The following is a 17,460-nucleotide window of genomic DNA, read 5'->3' as shown; positions in this document are numbered from 1 at the left end:
TGAAGGACTCCAGGTATGACTCTAAAATCCCCACTAGTGGATATTGTCAAAGCTATGAAAGACCCTAGGTATGGCTCTAAAATCCCCACTAGTGGATATTGTCAAAGCTATGAAAGACCCTAGGTATGGCTCTAAAATCCCCACTAGTGGATATTGTCAAAGCTATGAAAGACCCTAGGTATGACTCTATAATCCCCACTAGTGGATATTGTCAAAGCTATGAAAGACCCTAGGTATGACTCTAAAATCCCCACTAGTGGATATTGTCAAAGCTATGAAAGACCCCAGGTATGGCTCTAATATCCCCACTAGTGGATATTGTCAAAGCTATGAAAGACCCCAGGTATGACTCTAAAATCCCCACTAGTGGATATTGTCAAAGCTATGAAAGACCCCAGGTATGGCTCTAAAATCACCACTAGTGGATATTGTCAAAGCTATGAAAGACCCCAGGTATGACTCTAAAATCCCCACTAGTGGATATTGTCAAAGCTATGAAAGACTCCAGCTATGGCTCTAAAATCCCCACTAGTGGATATTGTCAAAGCTATGAAAGACTCCAGGTATGGCTCTAAAATCCCCACTAGTGGATATTGTCAAAGCTATGAAAGACTCCTGGTATGGCTCTAAAATCCCCACTAGTGGATATTGTCAAAGCTATGAAAGACCCCAGGTATGGCTCTAAAATCCCCACTAGTGGATATTGTCAAAGCTATGAAAGACCCCAGGTATGGCTCTAAAATCCCCACTAGTGGATATTGTCAAAGCTATGAAAGACCCCAGGTATGGCTCTAAAATCACCACTAGTGGATATTGTCAAAGCTATGAAAGACTCCAGGTATGGCTCTAAAATCCCCACTAGTGGATATTGTCAAAGCTATGAAAGACCCTAGGTATGGCTCTAAAATCCCCACTAGTGGATATTGTCAAAGCTATGAAAGACCCCAGGTATGACTCTAAAATCCCCACTAGTGGATATTGTCAAAGCTATGAAAGACTCCAGGTATGGCTCTAAAATCCCCACTAGTGGATATTGTCAAAGCTATGAAAGACCCCAGGTATGACTCTAATATCCCCACTAGTGGATATTGTCAAAGCTATGAAAGACCCCAGGTATGACTCAAAAATCCCCACTAGTGGATATTGTCAAAGCTATGAAAGACCCTAGGTATGGCTCTAAAATCCCCACTAGTGGATATTGTCAAAGCTATGAAAGACTCTAGGTATGACTCTAAAATCCCCACTAGTGGATATTGTCAAAGCTATGAAAGACCCCAGGTATGACTCTAAAATCCCCACTAGTGGATATTGTCAAAGCTATGAAAGACCCTAGGTATGGCTCTAAAATCCCCACTAGTGGATATTGTCAAAGCTATGAAAGACCCTAGGTATGGCACTAAAATCACCACTAGTGGATATTGTCAAAGCTATGAAAGACCCCAGGTATGGCTCTAAAATCACCACTAGTGGATATTGTCAAAGCTATGAAAGACTCCAGGTATGACTCTAAAATCACCACTAGTGGATATTGTCAAAGCTATGAAAGACCCCAGGTATGACTCTAAAATCCCCACTAGTGGATATTGTCAAAGCTATGAAAGACTCCAGCTATGGCTCTAAAATCCCCACTAGTGGATATTGTCAAAGCTATGAAAGACTCCAGGTATGGCTCTAAAATCCCCACTAGTGGATATTGTCAAAGCTATGAAAGACTCCTGGTATGGCTCTAAAATCCCCACTAGTGGATATTGTCAAAGCTATGAAAGACCCCAGGTATGGCTCTAAAATCCCCACTAGTGGATATTGTCAAGCTATGAAAGACCCCAGGTATGGCTCTAAAATCCCCACTAGTGGATATTGTCAAAGCTATGAAAGACCCCAGGTATGGCTCTAAAATCACCACTAGTGGATATTGTCAAAGCTATGAAAGACTCCAGGTATGGCTCTAAAATCCCCACTAGTGGATATTGTCAAAGCTATGAAAGACCCTAGGTATGGCTCTAAAATCCCCACTAGTGGATATTGTCAAAGCTATGAAAGACCCCAGGTATGACTCTAAAATCCCCACTAGTGGATATTGTCAAAGCTATGAAAGACTCCAGGTATGGCTCTAAAATCCCCACTAGTGGATATTGTCAAAGCTATGAAAGACCCCAGGTATGACTCTAATATCCCCACTAGTGGATATTGTCAAAGCTATGAAAGACCCCAGGTATGACTCAAAAATCCCCACTAGTGGATATTGTCAAAGCTATGAAAGACCCTAGGTATGGCTCTAAAATCCCCACTAGTGGATATTGTCAAAGCTATGAAAGACTCTAGGTATGACTCTAAAATCCCCACTAGTGGATATTGTCAAAGCTATGAAAGACCCCAGGTATGACTCTAAAATCCCCACTAGTGGATATTGTCAAAGCTATGAAAGACCCTAGGTATGGCTCTAAAATCCCCACTAGTGGATATTGTCAAAGCTATGAAAGACCCTAGGTATGGCACTAAAATCACCACTAGTGGATATTGTCAAAGCTATGAAAGACCCCAGGTATGGCTCTAAAATCACCACTAGTGGATATTGTCAAAGCTATGAAAGACTCCAGGTATGACTCTAAAATCCCCACTAGTGGATATTGTCAAAGCTATGAAAGACCCCAGGTATGGCTCTAAAATCCCCACTAGTGGATATTGTCAAAGCTATGAAAGACTCCAGGTATGGCACTAAAATCCCCACTAGTGGATATTGTCAAAGCTATGAAAGACTCCAGGTATGACTCTAAAATCCCCACTAGTGGATATTGTCAAAGCTATGAAAGACCCTAGGTATGACTCTAAATCCCCACTAGTGGATATTATCAAAGCTATGAAAGACCCCAGGTATGGCTCTAAAATCCCCACTAGTGGATATTGTCAAAGCTATGAAAGACCCTAGGTATGGCTCTAAAATCCCCACTAGTGGATATTGTCAAAGCTATGAAAGACCCTAGGTATGGCTCTAAAATCCCCACTAGTGGATATTGTCAAAGCTATGAAAGACCCCAGGTATGGCTCTAAAATCCCCACTAGTGGATATTGTCAAAGCTATGAAAGACCCTAGGTATGGCTCTAAAATCCCCACTAGTGGATATTGTCAAAGCTATGAAAGACTCCAGGTATGGCTCTAAAATCCCCACTAGTGGATATTATCAAAGCTATGAAAGACCCTAGGTATGGCTCTAAAATCCCCACTAGTGGATATTGTCAAAGCTATGAAAGACCCTAGGTATGGCACTAAAATCCCCACTAGTGGATATTGTCAAAGCTATGAAAGACCCCAGGTATGGCTCTAAAATCCCCACTAGTGGATATTGTCAAAGCTATGAAAGACCCTAGGTATGGCACTAAAATCCCCACTAGTGGATATTGTCAAAGCTATGAAAGACCCTAGGTATGGCTCTAAAATCCCCACTAGTGGATATTGTCAAAGCTATGAAAGACCCTAGGTATGGCTCTAAAATCCCCACTAGTGGATATTGTCAAAGCTAAGAAAGACCCCAGGTATGGCTCTAAAATCCCCACTAGTGGATATTGTCAAAGCTATGAAAGACCCTAGGTATGGCTCTAAAATCCCCACTAGTGGATATTGTCAAAGCTATGAAAGACCCCAGGTATGGCTCTAAAATCCCCACTAGTGGATATTGTCAAAGCTATGAAAGACCCTAGGTATGGCTCTAAAATCCCCACTAGTGGATATTGTCAAAGCTATGAAAGACCCTAGGTATGGCACTAAAATCCCCACTAGTGGATATTGTCAAAGCTATGAAAGACCCCAGGTATGGCACTAAAATCCCCACTAGTGGATATTGTCAAAGCTATGAAAGACTCCAGGTATGGCTCTAAAATCCCCACTAGTGGATATTGTCAAAGCTATGAAAGACCCTAGGTATGACTCTAAAATCCCCACTGGTGGATATTGTCAAAGCTATGAAAGACCCCAGGTATGGCTCTAAAATCCCCACTAGTGGATATTGTCAAAGCTATGAAAGACCCCAGGTATGGCTCTAAAATCCCCACTAGTGGATATTGTCAAAGGTATGAAAGACCCCAGGTATGGCTCTAAAATCCTCACTAGTGGATATTGTCAAAGCTATGAAAGACCCCAGGTATGGCTCTAAAATCCCCACTAGTGGATATTGTCAAAGCTATGAAAGACCCTAGGTATGGCTCCAGAATCCCCACTAGTGGATATTGTCAAAGCTATGAAAGACCCTAGGTATGGCTCTAAAATCCCCACTAGTGGATATTGTCAAAGCTATGAAAGACCCCAGGTATGGCTCTAAAATCCCCACTAGTGGATATTGTCAAAGCTATGAAAGACTCCAGGTATGGCTCTAAAATCCCCACTAGTGGATATTGTCAAAGCTATGAAAGACTCCAGGTATGGCACTAAAATCCCCACTAGTGGATATTGTCAAAGCTATGAAAGACTCCAGGTATGGTTCTAAAATCCCCACTAGTGGATATTGTCAAAGCTGTGAAAGACCCCAGGTATGGCTCTAAAATCCCCACTAGTGGATATTGTCAAAGCTATGAAAGACCCTAGGTATGACTCTAAAATCCCCACTAGTGGATATTGTCAAAGCTATGAAAGACCCCAGGTATGGCTCTAAAATCCCCACTAGTGGATATTGTCAAAGCTATGAAAGACCCCAGGTATGGCTCTAAAATCCCCACTAGTGGATATTGTCAAAGCTATGAAAGACCCCAGGTATGACTCTAAAATCCCCACTAGTGGATATTGTCAAAGCTATGAAAGACCCCAGGTATGGCTCTAAAATCCCCACTAGTGGATATTGTCAAAGCTATGAAAGACTCCAGGTATGGCTCTAAAATCCCCACTAGTGGATATTGTCAAAGCTATGAAAGACCCCAGGTATGGCTCTAAAATCCCCACTAGTGGATATTGTCAAAGCTATGAAAGACCCCAGGTATGGCTCTAAAATCCCCACTAGTGGATATTGTCAAAGCTATGAAAGACCCCAGGTATGGCTCTAAAATCCCCACTAGTGGATATTGTCAAAGCTATGAAAGACCCTAGGTATGGCTCTAAAATCCCCACTAGTGGATATTGTCAAAGCTATGAAAGACCCCAGGTATGGCTCTAAAATCCCCACTAGTGGATATTGTCAAAGCTATGAAAGACCCCAGGTATGGCTCTAAAATCCCCACTAGTGGATATTGTCAAAGCTATGAAAGACTCCAGGTATGGCTCTAAAATCCCCACTAGTGGATATTGTCAAAGCTATGAAAGACCCCAGGTATGGCTCTAAAATCCCCACTAGTGGATATTGTCAAAGCTATGAAAGACCCCAGGTATGGCTCTAAAATCCCCACTAGTGGATATTGTCAAAGCTATGAAAGACTCCAGGTATGGCTCTAAAATCCCCACTAGTGGATATTGTCAAAGCTATGAAAGACCCTAGGTATGGCTCTAAAATCCCCACTAGTGGATATTGTCAAAGCTATGAAAGACCCTAGGTATGGCTCTAAAATCCCCACTAGTGGATATTGTCAAAGCTATGAAAGACCCTAGGTATGACTCTAAAATCCCCACTAGTGGATATTGTCAAAGCTATGAAAGACCCCAGGTATGGCTCTAAAATCCCCACTAGTGGATATTGTCAAAGCTATGAAAGACCCCAGGTATTGCTCTAAAATCCCCACTAGTGGATATTGTCAAAGCTATGAAAGACTCCAGGTATGGCTCTAAAATCCCCACTAGTGGATATTGTCAAAGCTATGAAAGACCCTAGGTATGGCTCTAAAATCCCCACTAGTGGATATTGTCAAAGCTATGAAAGACCCTTGGTATGGCTCTAAATCCCCACTAGTGGATATTGTCAAAGCTATGAAAGACCCCAGGTATGGCTTGAAAATTCCTCATTGAGGAGGTTAATAACGTTTTATATCATTATTATACTGATAATAAAATAATTTTACCCAAAAAAACAACATATTGCTTTGTTGTTTTCTCTTCATAGAACAATTATCATTAACCTTTCCACCAGCAGACTTTCTCGCCCAAATTTTTCTACACTTTTTTTATATCCTTCAATATTTTTAGTGATAAATTCTAATTTTGGAGCCAACAGACAAAATTTGTGGCAATTTTCAGTTTTTACTCAAAAACTAAATTTTTGTCCCAATCTTCCAAAGAAAAGTGCAGACTATAAGCGGGACTATTTTGTTAATTTGTGATGAAAAGAGGCAACTGGTGGTGAAAAGGTAAACTGGTGATTGACATTTATTTGCGAATTTCTGTGAAACCTAATGGATTTTCTGTTTTCTTTCAATCAGTATTGGAATGACCTTTCTACCAACCGACCAGAGACTTTTGCCAAAAAATTCCTTCATGAGTGCTGAAGCTGTGTACTGGCTAGTGCAGACTATTCCAAATACTACTGAACAGCAAGCTGTGGAAATATTTCAGGTATGTAGCTTGGCAATGTATGCAACTAAAATGCTGTTAGTATTTATGAAGTGTGCTTCCATGTTAGTTACAAATAAAATATAACTTGGATGCCATTAAGGATGCTGTTTTTAAGGATACGTTTTTGGTATTGATTTTCTAAACTGATATTTTCATATAAAATATTTACTGAACAACACAAAGCTATATATTGATGGAAAGCTTATTTCACACTGGATATGAAATCGACAAGAAAGTGTTTGTATGGACGTGTATAGTCACGTGATCTCTGTGTAAACACAGAAAGCCTTTTTCGGTAAAAAAAATATTTGAACCAATGAATAATCGAATTTAGTGGAACATACACAACAAAACAGTTTTTCAGACGACGCTCACCACCATTCCGCATTGATTGAGATAGATATCTACATGATAGTTGGAAAAGAAATAATAATTTAGCTATCTTGAAAAAAAAAATGCGATCTGGTTCTTTCCGGTATTCAGAAATTAGAACGTAATTTCGAAACAAATGAGAAAATAGAAAAATGTTAAGTTCTATTTTTGCATTTTCTGCTATTTTATTCTGCATTTTCATAATTCTGAATACAAATATGCATGAATAATTCATGAGTGATTTGTATGATATATGAAAGCGACAAGCGCTACAATGGTGGGCCAATCTCGGTTATGAACTCTCACACTGATTTCCAGCATTATAAATGCCTAATATATGTTCACTCAAGATGACTATGGCTGAACTCTCTTTATTTAAATTACCACCATTATTCACACGTAGAACTATTGCAGACCTTTGTTTTCTGCACAAGTGTATACATGCACGCCAATGTAGATTGAATATTTGACGTCAGCCATTCCTTTCAATGTACTTTTAGACTTTCGTATCCATTCCTTTAGAAATAATATTCGCAAGCATTCTTTTCTTCCACGAGCGTTCTAATGAGGTATCAAAACAGGATTTTAATATAGATATATTTAGTAGTTTTAGGAAATTTAAATCTGCATTTCTGAATTATTTTTATAGATAGTCTTATTAATTGTTGTATTTTTAGTATTATAAGTAGTTTGTCTTGTTAGGTTGTTTGTTTGTTTGTTTGTTGCGGAACCTGTAATTGGGAAATTTATTCCTGATGGTCAACAGAATAAATAAATAAATAATTTTATTATACAAATCTGGTGGATTGCTGAAGATAGGAGGGCTCTTGATGGTTTTCCAATATGAGAAATATAAATATGGTTTTCTGCAGATGTTTTTTTTAAAAACAGAAGGATATTGGTAAAAATGTTGCTGCAGGAAGTGGCAGACCAGGGTTTATTACTGATCATTGGGTGTGATATATTGGATTTTTTGTTTTTGTTTTTTTTAGAAAATGACAGAAGACGAGTTAATTTGCCATGCCTCCTGTATCCCATCCCATTCTTTTGTTAATGGATTTTATCTCTATTTTATAACACCAGAAAAAGATGGTAAGTTGTATTGGAATAACAAATGATTATGGTCACCTCAAATTTAAAAAAAAAATAATTAAAAAAGTGGTGTTTATCTCATTTGTAAAATCAAATACTGTAAAATACTTTATTTTAGCTGGAATAATTTTTCGCTGAAAAGACTTTTTGGGTGTTTTGTATGAAATTTATTTTCACTGATTTTTGATAAGATGAATGTAAAATATAGGAAAAAAGGTGGATTTTATTTTCACTGAATTATTTCTTCAGCAAATATTAATTTGAAGCGAAAATATAGAATTTTACACTAGTATCGTCAAAGCTGTTAAGAGCTCCGAATTTATTTTGATTTTATCATCAGATTCCAGTCAACATTGGAGATACAGTAAAAAATACAGCAACTTTAACACGTTTCAAAATGACTGGTTTGAAGTTGCCCTGCATATGAATCAACACCAAGCACGTGGATCAGTTCCGGTGTTTCTGCAACCAAGCCTGCCGAGGCGAGAATCTATACCGATGTCTCCTCCACCACACACTAGAGGTGGCAGGCCCCATGTGGATGCCGAAAGAAAAGGTCTGTTTCTAATAATTCTCAGTTTGAATGTCAATTTCATAAATGTTCTCAGTTTATTAATGTGAATGTTAGGAACAACATTTCACATCTTTAAACTAAATTCAAAATTTGTACTACTGTATACTACTGTACGAAGCTATTGTTTTAGCTTTACCCCATGATCGTTTGTCAATGTTTGTTCACAAACATTGTTCTTGTTAGCTTTTAACACTTTCGTACAATGGGTTATGCTAATCTTGAGCATTCAGTAATATTCGGAGCATGTTCGGAAGCGATTGTCGTACCTCGCATGTACACTATTGAAAATGGCGAACTTTAATGGAAAATTGTCAGATATAACATTGATTGAAGAAACTCTGATGAAATATCGTGAATTTTGTATTTGTAATGGTAATGAGAGTTAATCAATGATTGCTTGTGACGATTGCATTATTCAATGGTACCATTGTCAGTGCGTGGGTTTGGCGCCTGAAACTGTCGAAATTTTTCACCACCGGACATTGGCGAACACCAACAGAAAAGATAGTATCGAAAGAAGAGCATGTCTCGACACATTCTCTGTGATAATATTTCTTAGGAGTCCTTAGGAATTGTTGTTGTATGCACTCGAAATCTTGTTCTAGTTACAGTTGCTAATATTTAAAACATGGGAAATTTGTGAAGTCAGTTCATCAGTTGAATTTCCGGTTGTGAAATACGTATTTTGACCTTTTACACCTAAACAAACCCAGTGCGCATGTGTGATAACTGTAGTTTCATAATGCGCATATATTTTATAGTCACATTAAAAAAATGGCGGGGTTGCATCATATTCCACTAACTTGTTACTTGTGTAAACAATCGCAAACTATCATGGACATCAAAGATGAGCTAGACAATGTCCTTATCAGGATTAATTTGGGTTGAAACAAAAGGAAATAAGCCAGTTAAGAGGCTTAAGTGGCCACTTGATTGGCGTTGTGGCTCCTTCCGTTAGTACCTTCCATGATATATGCAATGCATTATGGGAGATAAATTCAAAGTTTGTACTACTGAGTATATATGCACTATGGGAGATAAATTCAAAGTTTGTACTACTGAGTATATATGCAATGCATTATGAGAGATAAATTCAAAGTTTGTACTACCTAGCATGTATGCAATGCATTATGAGAGATAAATTCAAAGTTTGTACTACCTAGCATGTATGCAATGCATTATGAGAGATAAATTCAAAGTTTGTACTACCTAGCATGTATGCAATGCATTATGGGAGATAAATTCAAAGTGTGTACTACCTAGCATGTATGCAATGCATTATGAGAGATAAATTCAAAGTTTGTACTACCTAGCATGTATGCAATGCATTATGAGAGATAAATTCAAAGTTTGTACTACCTAGCATGTATGCAATGCATTATGGGAGATCAATTCAAAGTTTGTACTACCTAGCATGTATGCAATGCATTATGAGAGATAAATTCAAAGTTTGTACTACCTAGCATGTATGCAATGCATTATGAGAGATAAATTCAAAGTTTGTACTACCTAGCATGTATGCAATGCATTATGGGAGATAAATTCAAAGTTTGTACTACCTAGCATGTATGCAATGCATTATGAGAGATAAATTCAAAGTTTGTACTACCTAGCATGTATGCAATGCATTATGAGAGATAAATTCAAAGTTTGTACTACCTAGCATGTATGCAATGCATTATGAGAGATAAATTCAAAGTTTGTACTACCTAGCATGTATGCAATGCATTATGAGAGATAAATTCAAAGTTTGTACTACCTAGCATGTATGCAATGCATTATGAGAGATAAATTCAAAGTTTGTACTACCTAGCATGTATGCAATGCATTATGGGAGATAAATTCAAAGTTTGTACTACCTAGCATGTATGCAATGCATTATGGGAGATAAATTCAAAGTTTGTACTACCTAGCATGTATGCAATGCATTATGAGAGATAAATTCAAAGTTTGTACTACCTAGCATGTATGCAATGCATTATGGAAGATAAGTTCAAAGTTGGTACTACCTAGCATGTATGCAATGCATTATGAGAGATAAATTCAAAGTTTGTACTACCTAGCATGTATGCAATGCATTATGGGAGATAAATTCAAAGTTTGTACTACCTAGCATGTATGCAATGCATTATGAGAGATAAATTCAAAGTTTGTACTACCTAGCATGTATGCAATGCATTATGAGAGATAAATTCAAAGTTTGTACTACCTAGCATGTATGCAATGCATTATGAGAGATAAATTCAAAGTTTGTACTACCTAGCATGTATGCAATGCATTATGGGAGATAAATTCAAAGTTTGTACTACCTAGCATGTATGCAATGCATTATGGGAGATAAATTCAAAGTTTGTACTACTTAGCATGTATGCAATGCATTATGAGAGATAAATTCAAAGTTTGTACTACCTAGCATGTATGCAATGCATTATGGAAGATAAGTTCAAAGTTTGTACTACCTAGCATGTATGCAATGCATTATGAGAGATAAATTCAAAGTTTGTACTACCTAGCATGTATGCAATGCATTATGGGAGATAAATTCAAAGTTTGTACTACCTAGCATGTATGCAATGCATTATGAGAGATAAATTCAAAGTTTGTACTACCTAGCATGTATGCAATGCATTATGAGAGATAAATTCAAAGTTTGTACTACCTAGCATGTATGCAATGCATTATGGGAGATAAATTCAAAGTTTGTACTACCTAGCATGTATGCAATGCATTATGAGAGATAAATTCAAAGTTTGTACTACCTAGCATGTATGCAATGCATTATGGGAGATAAATTCAAAGTTTGTACTACCTAGCATGTATGCAATGCATTATGAGAGATAAATTCAAAGTTTGTACTACCTAGCATGTATGCAATGCATTATGGAAGATAAGTTCAAAGTTTGTACTACCTAGCATGTATGCAATGCATTATGAGAGATAAATTCAAAGTTTGTACTACCTAGCATGTATGCAATGCATTATGGGAGATAAATTCAAAGTTTGTACTACCTAGCATGTATGCAATGCATTATGAGAGATAAATTCAAAGTTTGTACTACCTAGCATGTATGCAATGCATTATGAGAGATAAATTCAAAGTTTGTACTACCTAGCATGTATGCAATGCATTATGGGAGATAAATTCAAAGTTTGTACTACCTAGCATGTATGCAATGCATTATGAGAGATAAATTCAAAGTTTGTACTACCTAGCATGTATGCAATGCATTATGAGCGATAAATTCAAAGTTTGTACTACCTAGCATATATGCAATGCATTATTAGAGATAAATTCAAAGTTTGTACTACCTAGCATATATGCAATGCATTATGAGAGATAAATTCAAAGTTTGTACTACCTAGCATGTATGCAATGCATTATGAGAGATAAATTCAAAGTTTGTACTACCTAGCATGTATGCAATGCATTATGGGAGATAAATTCAAAGTTTGTACTACCTAGCATGTATGCAATGCATTATGAGAGATAAATTCAAAGTTTGTACTACCTAGCATGTATGCAATGCATTATGGAAGATAAGTTCAAAGTTTGTACTACCTAGCATGTATGCAATGCATTATGAGAGATAAATTCAAAGTTTGTACTACCTAGCATGTATGCAATGCATTATGGGAGATAAATTCAAAGTTTGTACTACCTAGCATGTATGCAATGCATTATGAGAGATAAATTCAAAGTTTGTACTACCTAGCATGTATGCAATGCATTATGAGAGATAAATTCAAAGTTTGTACTACCTAGCATGTATGCAATGCATTATGAGAGATAAATTCAAAGTTTGTACTACCTAGCATGTATGCAATGCATTATGAGAGATAAATTCAAAGTTTGTACTACCTAGCATGTATGCAATGCATTATGAGAGATAAATTCAAAGTTTGTACTACCTAGCATGTATGCAATGCATTATGGGAGATAAATTCAAAGTTTGTACTACCTAGCATGTATGCAATGCATTATGAGAGATAAATTCAAAGTTTGTACTACCTAGCATGTATGCAATGCATTATGAGAGATAAATTCAAAGTTTGTACTACCTAGCATGTATGCAATGCATTATGAGAGATAAATTCAAAGTTTGTACTACCTAGCATGTATGCAATGCATTATGAGAGATAAATTCAAAGTTTGTACTACCTAGCATGTATGCAATGCATTATGAGAGATAAATTCAAAGTTTGTACTACCTAGCATGTATGCAATGCATTATGGGAGATAAATTCAAAGTTTGTACTACCTAGCATGTATGCAATGCATTATGGAAGATAAATTCAAAGTTTGTACTACCTAGCATGTATGCAATGCATTATGGGAGATAAATTCAAAGTTTGTACTACCTAGCATGTATGCAATGCATTATGAGAGATAAATTCAAAGTTTGTACTACCTAGCATGTATGCAATGCATTATGGAAGATAAATTCAAAGTTTGTACTACCTAGCATGTATGCAATGCATTATGAGAGATAAATTCAAATTTTGTACTACCTAGCATGTATGCAATGCATTATGGAAGATAAATTCAAAGTTTGTACTACCTAGCATGTATGCAATGCATTATGGAAGATAAATTCAAAGTTTGTACTACCTAGCATGTATGCAATGCATTATGGAAGATAAATTCAAAGTTTGTACTACCTAGCATGTATGCAATGCATTATGGGAGATAAATTCAAAGTTTGTACTACCTAGCATATATGCAATGCATTATGGGAGATAAATTCAAAGTTTGTACTACCTAGCATGTATGCAATGCATTATGAGAGATAAATTCAAAGTTTGTACTACCTAGCATGTATGCAATGCATTATGAGAGATAAATTCAAAGTTTGTACTACCTAGCATGTATGCAATGCATTATGAGAGATAAATTCAAAGTTTGTACTACCTAGCATGTATGCAATGCATTATGGGAGATAAATTCAAAGTTTGTACTACCTAGCATGTATGCAATGCATTATGAGAGATAAATTCAAAGTTTGTACTACCTAGCATGTATGCAATGCATTATGAGAGATAAATTCAAAGTTTGTACTACCTAGCATGTATGCAATGCATTATGAGAGATAAATTCAAAGTTTGTACTACCTAGCATGTATGCAATGCATTATGAGAGATAAATTCAAAGTTTGTACTACCTAGCATGTATGCAATGCATTATGAGAGATAAATTCAAAGTTTGTACTACCTAGCATGTATGCAATGCATTATGGGAGATAAATTCAAAGTTTGTACTACCTAGCATGTATGCAATGCATTATGGAAGATAAATTCAAAGTTTGTACTACCTAGCATGTATGCAATGCATTATGGGAGATAAATTCAAAGTTTGTACTACCTAGCATGTATGCAATGCATTATGAGAGATAAATTCAAAGTTTGTACTACCTAGCATGTATGCAATGCATTATGGAAGATAAATTCAAAGTTTGTACTACCTAGCATGTATGCAATGCATTATGAGAGATAAATTCAAATTTTGTACTACCTAGCATGTATGCAATGCATTATGGAAGATAAATTCAAAGTTTGTACTACCTAGCATGTATGCAATGCATTATGGAAGATAAATTCAAAGTTTGTACTACCTAGCATGTATGCAATGCATTATGGAAGATAAATTCAAAGTTTGTACTACCTAGCATGTATGCAATGCATTATGGGAGATAAATTCAAAGTTTGTACTACCTAGCATATATGCAATGCATTATGAGAGATAAATTCAAATTTTGTACTACCTAGCATGTATGCAATGCATTATGGGAGATAAATTCAAAGTTTGTACTACCTAGCATGTATGCAATGCATTATGAGAGATAAATTCAAAGTTTGTACTATCTAGCATGTATGCAATGCATTATGAGAGATAAATTCAAAGTTTGTACTACTGAGTATATATGCAATGCATTATGAGAGATAAATTCAAAGTTTGTATTACTGAGCATATGGGCAGTTGTATTATTGGAAGTAACTGAATTGAATACATGTATAACAAAAATATTATCACACAGTTTTTTGGAAAATTCAAAACATTATTGTGATTAATATTAATGTCATGTTATTGAGCAACCTTTGTATAATTATATATTTTCAAAATAGAAAACAAAAACAAAAATACATGACAGCCATGAAATTTTAGACTCTCTCAACAAAATTTGCTTCTGATTCCAATAAATTTTTTTCAATTTTCTATCCTAATGGCCCATAATAATGTCAGTATAGAGAACCTTACAATACAACAATCTTCAATTCTGTCCGAACCATATTGCAAAACTTCAGAAGTTATAACAATTATGTTTTTCCGATTGACTGTTTCTGTTTTTCGTTCTTTTTGCAGGAACTCAAGTTCCAAATTACAAGAATCTTATTCTTGATGTTGACATCAATAATAAAAGTGATCGTGTGGAGTGGAGTCATATTCGTTACCATGGAAAATATCAAATTGATGGAGCTTTTGAAATTGAAGTTCAGTGGTTGGTTTCCACACCCTGTCTAATTATGGATATGGTAATTATTCTAGTAGCATTCTGCATTTTCACCGCAAGTTCCCTCATCACAAATTCACAAAATATTCCTATTTATAGTCTGCACTTTCCTTCAGAAGATTGGGACAAAAATAAGACAAATTTTTTGAGTAAAAACTGAAAATTGACTCAAACTTTGTCTGTTGGCGCCAAAATTAGGATTCATTTCTAGAAATATTGAAGAATTTGGTCATTAATGCTGTAGTCCAAATATGCTTTCCCTGATTTTATTGAAATGTTCTCTGACAATAAATGCTTGTTTTACTTTGTTTTTCTGTAGTTACAAGGTTGGGCACGCAAGGCTGGCGTTTGTGGTTTTCATCTTGTATCTGTCCCAATAGATCCATTTGGACTATACTCGCAGTACTCTGATCCGCTGCGTAGTCCACTATTCATAGACTTAGATATAAGGTGCTGCCTGGTGGGGGAATCTCGATTGTTTGCAACCTTTGACCCAGAAACCTACCATGAGAGGATACAGCTACTACAAGATGAGATTTTACGCAGGTGAGAGTCGACTCAAGTGGTGATCATGAAAATTATCAATATTTGACTGGCATCTTCAAATCTTAGCAATGAGAAATGCTTGGCATTGTTGAGTGTTGAACCAAAAAAATACAAACACAAGGCAGTGATTTTGCAAGGCCGAAAAGTGATGGAAACTGAATCCTGAACAAGTATATTTAAATGGTTAGCAATACACCTTTTCTTTAGATTGCACTCTCTAATGTCCGATGTTTCTCTTACCTATAAATGGTATGTACTTGCATACTGTATTCTAAATAACTGATGGTACAAATTTTGGGGAAGATTTATACTCACAGTGTGCGAGATACATATGCATTTGTATGCCTAAACTTGTCGTGTATGACAATATTCACAATGTATTCGTTTCAACAAACTTGAAGAATTAAAAAAAGATTTGTTTTATACTTCCAGATTTGGATTTCTACATGACCCCTGGTCTGGCTCATCTCACCCTGTTGCCATGGACGACACCTACGTTAAACAGTACGTACATACAACAGGGACTGCGTTTGCACTGATACCAGAAACAGACAGGCCAGAAACCAGTGTGGAATCAAAACTACATTCAGCAACCATGCAGGACTCACCGCTTAAACACACTCCGACCGTGAGAACACTCACCGCACACAAACATGGCAGAATTGGATTCTACTGGACGCAGAACTTTTTGTTGACCAAACGATGGCGATCTGCCTCAACTGGTGATGAGAAATTTGGTGAGAGACTCCTGAAAGATTTCACAAGTTTCTGTGCCAATGAAGATAACAGACTTCTGCGGTTCTGGGAATCTTGCCAGCAGGAGTTACAAGGATTCGAGTCCAGTAAATGAACATGTATTTACAATAAATTATAAAATACTATAAATATAAATTTCAAATGATGCAAACTGTATACAAGTGTCCAGCAAACTTTTTAATATCTCAGCAGATACATTTTTAACTGAGTCTGACTCGCCACCCATATGTAGATTTCAGCTTTGAACTGCTTTGAAACGCATTCGTTTCTTATCACTATACCATGCCATACCAAGTATGGTTGAAATATCCAGACTAAATGTAGGTATTCCCTTGTATTATAACTTGCTCACCGATGTGTAAAACTACATACACATAACCCCAGTTATCTCATTCAAATCTCATTGACCAATTGGGACTTGTGTTACAAATTTAACTGCATGTAATGAATGAACTTGTTTTTAGTAAGGTGCTCTTTGATTGATCATATATTTTCCACTGTGATTTCCAGGTATAGAGTATAGTTATACATAGAAAATGCAAACAGAACATTAACCTGTTAGATATGAAAGATATTTACTTCATATTGACAATGCATGCATTGCAAATATAGATATATGTAACCTGGACAGAATACCGGTACATGCCATCTCAACAGGTAATGAGAGTTTGTATAAAATATGATTACATTTACTGGGGAGTAGTGATGTATATTTCAATTAAGGAATGTCATGGTAATATTACTGGTAAAATATTTGTGCAACAAATCATGTATAGTAAAGTTTGAAATAAAGGACAACTTTATTGTATATACAGTGTGCATCATTCTGGAGCCACATCTCTAACATGCCGTGACAGATGAAGTACAAACTTTAACACATACACTGTTATGTCAATGACTTATTGTACATCTAAGAACACAGATTAGCCACCAGTAGAATTCACTGTTCTGCAATAAGCCATAATTGACACTGACATGCATGCAATAGTAATCTTTGTGGTTAGTATGTCCGTTTAGATATCTCAAAAACCAATTATCAGATTTTAATGAAACTTGGTATATAGATGCTCTGTGATAATATGCAGACCTGATTAGTTTTTAATTGAAATCTGTACATATTAGTCATTTTTAAGCCATTTCACTTTTTTTCA

General features: G+C 36.2%; 1 protein-coding gene across 1 annotated transcript in view; it reads left to right on the top strand.

Moving 5' to 3' along the window:
• Nucleotides 1–17,117, top strand: part of LOC100372192 (GATOR1 complex protein DEPDC5-like) — a 65,357-nt gene extending 48,240 nt beyond the window's left edge. Inside the window, exons 25-30 of the mRNA XM_085491083.1 lie at nucleotides 6,331–6,463; nucleotides 7,828–7,927; nucleotides 8,268–8,483; nucleotides 14,860–15,029; nucleotides 15,327–15,553; nucleotides 15,986–17,117. Of these exons, the coding sequence (XP_085347209.1) occupies nucleotides 6,331–6,463; nucleotides 7,828–7,927; nucleotides 8,268–8,483; nucleotides 14,860–15,029; nucleotides 15,327–15,553; nucleotides 15,986–16,403 (1,264 nt within the window). The 3' untranslated portion in view covers nucleotides 16,404–17,117. The remainder of the gene's footprint in view (nucleotides 1–6,330; nucleotides 6,464–7,827; nucleotides 7,928–8,267; nucleotides 8,484–14,859; nucleotides 15,030–15,326; nucleotides 15,554–15,985) is intronic.
• Nucleotides 17,118–17,460: the final 343 nt, after the last annotated feature.

The sequence above is a fragment of the Saccoglossus kowalevskii genome, chromosome 16 (assembly GCF_978046115.1).
Source record: "Saccoglossus kowalevskii chromosome 16, keSacKowa6.1, whole genome shotgun sequence".
Taxonomy (NCBI): Eukaryota; Metazoa; Hemichordata; class Enteropneusta; family Harrimaniidae; genus Saccoglossus; species Saccoglossus kowalevskii.
The sequence above is the reverse complement of the archived record's forward strand: the minus strand, read 5'-3'. Positions and strand labels throughout refer to the sequence as shown.